Source organism: Mandrillus leucophaeus, unplaced genomic scaffold, assembly GCF_000951045.1.
Source record: "Mandrillus leucophaeus isolate KB7577 unplaced genomic scaffold, Mleu.le_1.0 Scaffold10, whole genome shotgun sequence".
In the NCBI taxonomy this organism is placed as follows: domain Eukaryota; kingdom Metazoa; phylum Chordata; class Mammalia; order Primates; family Cercopithecidae; genus Mandrillus; species Mandrillus leucophaeus.
In genome coordinates this window covers 5,048,972-5,052,997 of record NW_012098098.1, presented here as the reverse complement: position 1 = coordinate 5,052,997, position 4,026 = coordinate 5,048,972, and the positions used below count along the sequence as shown (strand labels likewise).

Here is a 4,026-nt window from a genome sequence, read left to right as displayed (position 1 = left end):
CCTGGTGGCTCACACCTGTAATCCCAATGCCTTGGGAGGCCGAGACAGGTGGATCACCTGAGATCTGGAGTTTAAGACCAGACTGGCCAAAAAGGAGAAACCCTGTCTCCGCTAAAAATACAAAATTAGCCAGGTGTGGTGGCGCATGCCTGTAATCCCAGCTACTTGGGAGGCTGAGGCAGGAGAATTGCTTGAACTCGGGAAGCAGAGGTTGCGTTGAGCCGAGGTTGCATCACTGCATTCCAGCCTGGGCAACAAGAGTGAGACTCCCTCTCAAAAAAAAAAAAAAAAAAGGAATGTAGCTTCTTGTACATTATTGACCAGGGGGTAGGACTGAATTCGGGATTTCAGGACATTGCTTCAGAGGGCATCCTGACTCCCTCTGGGCCAAGTGAGACCCGGTGGCAGGGCCCCAGCGGCTGCCCGGGGACCAACCCCTGGCTGAGTGCCACAGCAGCCAGCTCTGACGTCCGCGACCGGAAAGCACGCCAGATGCTTCTGTTGACGTTGACAAAGGGCTTTGCCAGGAGGCTCAGGCGCGGGCTGGTCCCCATCCTTCCTCTTAACCCCGTTGCGAGGCTGCCGAGGCCGCCTTCTGCGCGGGAGGACTGACCCCTGGCGACCGAGGCAGACGTGGCGGGCTTGGGGCTTGGACTTTTCTGAGCGGTGGTGCATCAGCCAACGCAGCCTAAGGAAGCTGAATAACGCAGGCTTCCTGCCACCCCACAGCCCGGGAGTTGGGAGGTGTGGCCGGTGGGGTGAGGGGTCCGAGTCCCACGGTCTAGGACGTTCATTTCTCCGAGGCTCAGTCTCTCCTCTGGTGGGACCATGTCTGGAAGAGCCCCTGGCTTGGCTCCTGGAGCTGGCGGCCAGGTGGGAACCCCCACGAAAGCTCCAACAGCTGCTGCTGAACCTAGCCCTCGGGAACCCGTTAGGGACAGCTCAGGCCGTCTCCTTGCAGTGGGCGAAAGGGCCCGGCCTGCGCTGCCCTCCTGCACCTGGACCACAGACCCAAGTGACGTGATGTTAAGAGGAAACGAAAGGTGACCAGGCGCGGTGGCTCACGCCTGTGATCCCAGCACTGTGGGAGGCCGAGGCAGGCGGGTCGCTGGAACCCAGGAGTCGGACACCAGCCTGGGCAACATAATGAGACCCGATCTCTGTACGAAATATTAAGAAATTAGCCGGGCGTAGTGGTACACACCTGTGATCCCAGGTACTTGGGATGCTGAGGCAGGAGGATCGCTTGAGCCCAGGAGACAGAGGCTGCAGTGAGCCGAGATTGCACTGCCACACTCCAGCCTGGGAGACAGGGTGAGACCCTGTTTCGAAAGACACAGAGAAGAGAAAGAAAAGAAAGAAAGAAAGAAAGAAGAAGGAAATAAAAGAAAGAAAGAGCGAGAGAAAGGAAGGAAGGAAGGAAGGAAGGGAGGGAGGGAGGGAAGGAAGGGAGGAAGGAAGGAGGGAAAAGAAAGAAAGAAAGAAAAGAAAGAAAGAAAACAGATTGCCACTTGCTACTTTAAAGATACTATTACCAAGGAAGGTATTGGCAGATCCAGACGGTTTCTGACCCTTGACTCCTCCTGCCCAGGGCTGGGAGTGGAGGGTCAGAAATGGGGACCTGGTCAGGGGAAGGGGGTGGATGCTTGGCTCACGTCGTACCTGGTAATTTAGAAATGCAGCAAGTCTAGTCATGTAGAACTCTGGTTTTCTCTCTCGTTGCTTATTCTTTTATTATCATTAAATGAATGTTAATGGGGAAACGCCGTGTGCACCTGGGCAGAGCCAACTGTTCATGTGCAGTGTGCTTGTCGCCCCCTGCCTGCCGGCTGCTGTCCTGGCCTGAAATATCCGCATCTTGGTCATGGTCCTCCAGAGCCACCAGGAAGATCCAGGAGCCAGGGCCACCCTCGGGTCGCCTTAGCAACAGCATCCATGATCAGACTTTAAGGCAACTGGGACCCGTGCTCCCTATGGGAGGCTGCAGGTTCACGTCGGTGTCTGGGTGAGTACATCCCCTAACCCTACTTTCTGGAAGGTGGTAGTTGGCTTCTAGGCACCCACCCACTGTATCCCAGCCTCTGCACAGCACTGGCATCACGGAGGTGTTCTGTTTTTGGATAAATCATGACTTACATGAAAAGATGCTCCACCTCCTGGCCGGCGTGTGGCGCTGTCCATGCTCTGGATTTTGGCCACAGCGAGACGTGTCCAATGGCTTCTCATGGCTGTTAGAGTTACATATCCCTGATAGCACACGTTGCAGAGAAAGATTCATTACTTTTTTTTTTTTGAGACAGAGTCTTGCTCTGTCACCCAGGCTGGAGTGCAGTGGCGCGATCTCAACTCACTGCAAGCTCTGCCTCCTGGGTTCACGCCATTCTCTTGCCTCAGCCTCCCAAGTAGCTGGGACTACAGGTGCTCGCCACCACGCACTGCTAATTTTTTTGTATTTTGGGGTAGAGACGGGGTTTCACAATGTTAGACAGGATGATCTCGATCTCCTGACCTCGTGATCCGCCCGCCTCAGCCTCCCAAAGTGCTGGGATTACAGGCTTGAGCCACCGCGCCCAGCCAAAAATGTCCATGACTTATAAAGTCATTAGTCAACAATTTCCCCGTATCGGCGGATCACGAGGTCAGGAGATCGAGACCATTCTGGCTAACATGGTGAAACCCCGTCTCTATTAAAAAATAGAAAAAAATTAGCCGGGCGTGGTGGGGGGCACCTGTAGTCCCAGCTACTCAGGAGGCTGAGCAGGCGAATGGTGTGAACTTGAGAGGTGGAGCTTTCAGTGAGCCAAGGTCATGCCACTGCACTCCAGCCTGGGCAACAGAGCAAGACTCTGTCTAAAAAAAACAAAAACAAAAACAAAAAACAAACAACAACAACAACAGACAATTTCCCTGTATCCAGGGAACATGTGAGGGACTGGGGTGCCAGGCACGTTTTGGGAGGCCCCACACAGAGCGTCTGGCAGCAGAGAGGGGAGCAGGAGGCCTCCACAACCTCTCAGTAATTCCACCTGCGCCTTGCTTTTGCCTTGGGTCAGTTTCCACCAACGCCCTGGAAAACTCAAGTTTGTGTTTTTACTTTCAGTGTTGACCATGTTTCCAGTCCCCTCTGCTCCGCCCCAGGCTACAGCAAAAAAGAAAAAGAAAGAAACATAGGCAAATATGAGATATGAATCAGAGTGAGAGCCAACAACAAATTCTTTTTTTTTTTTTTTTTTTTCGGAGACAGGGTTTCACTCTTGCGGCCCAGGCCAGAGTGCAATGGCGTGATCTTGGCTCACTGCAACCTCCACCTCCCGGGTTTAAGCGATTATCCTGCCTCAACCTCCTAAGTAGCTGGGATTACAGGTGCCCGCCACCACGCCCAGTTAATTTTTATATTTTTAGTAGAGACGGGGTTTCACCATATTGACCAGGCTAATCTTGAACTCCTGACCTCTGGTGATCCACCCACCTTGGCCTCCCAAAGTGCTGAGATTATAGGTGTGAGCCATTGTGATTGGCTCTGACAGCAAATTCTTTAATGGGGATGTTAAAGGTCAGAGTTACAGATTTGCAGTGAGACTATTGAGGCCTATGCAGTCCACGTCCAACTAAAACATTCCCCTGCTCTGACCATGCTGGGTAAATGTTCCCTGCACCCCGTTATGAGCTATTGGGGCCATTATTCATTGACTTTTTTTTTTTTTTTTTGAGACAGAGTCTCACTCTGTTGCCCAGGCTTGAGTACAGTGCCCTGATCTTGGCTCACTGCAACCTCTGCCTCCTGAGTTCAAGCAATTCTCCTGTCTCAGCCTCTTGAGTAGCTGGGATTGCACCCACCACCATGCCTGGCTAATTTTTTTTTTTTTTGAAGGGTAGTCTCACTCTTGTTGCCCAGGCTGGAGTGCAATGGTATGATCTCGGCTCACTGCAACCTCCATCTCCCGGGTTCAAGTGATTCTCCTGTCTCAGCCTCTTGAGTAGCTAGGATTGCGCCCACCACCATGCCTGGCTAATTTTTTTTTTTTT

At 52.7% G+C, this 4,026-nt stretch overlaps 1 protein-coding gene across 1 annotated transcript in view; it reads left to right on the top strand.

Annotated features, from left to right (window-relative positions):
• LOC105533822 overlaps positions 1 to 4,026 on the top strand; it is a 73,157-nt gene that overhangs the window by 64,718 nt on the left and 4,413 nt on the right. Inside the window, exons 3-4 of the mRNA XM_011972370.1 lie at positions 517 to 873; positions 1,877 to 2,005. Coding sequence (XP_011827760.1) covers positions 517 to 873; positions 1,877 to 2,005 — 486 coding nt within the window. The remainder of the gene's footprint in view (positions 1 to 516; positions 874 to 1,876; positions 2,006 to 4,026) is intronic.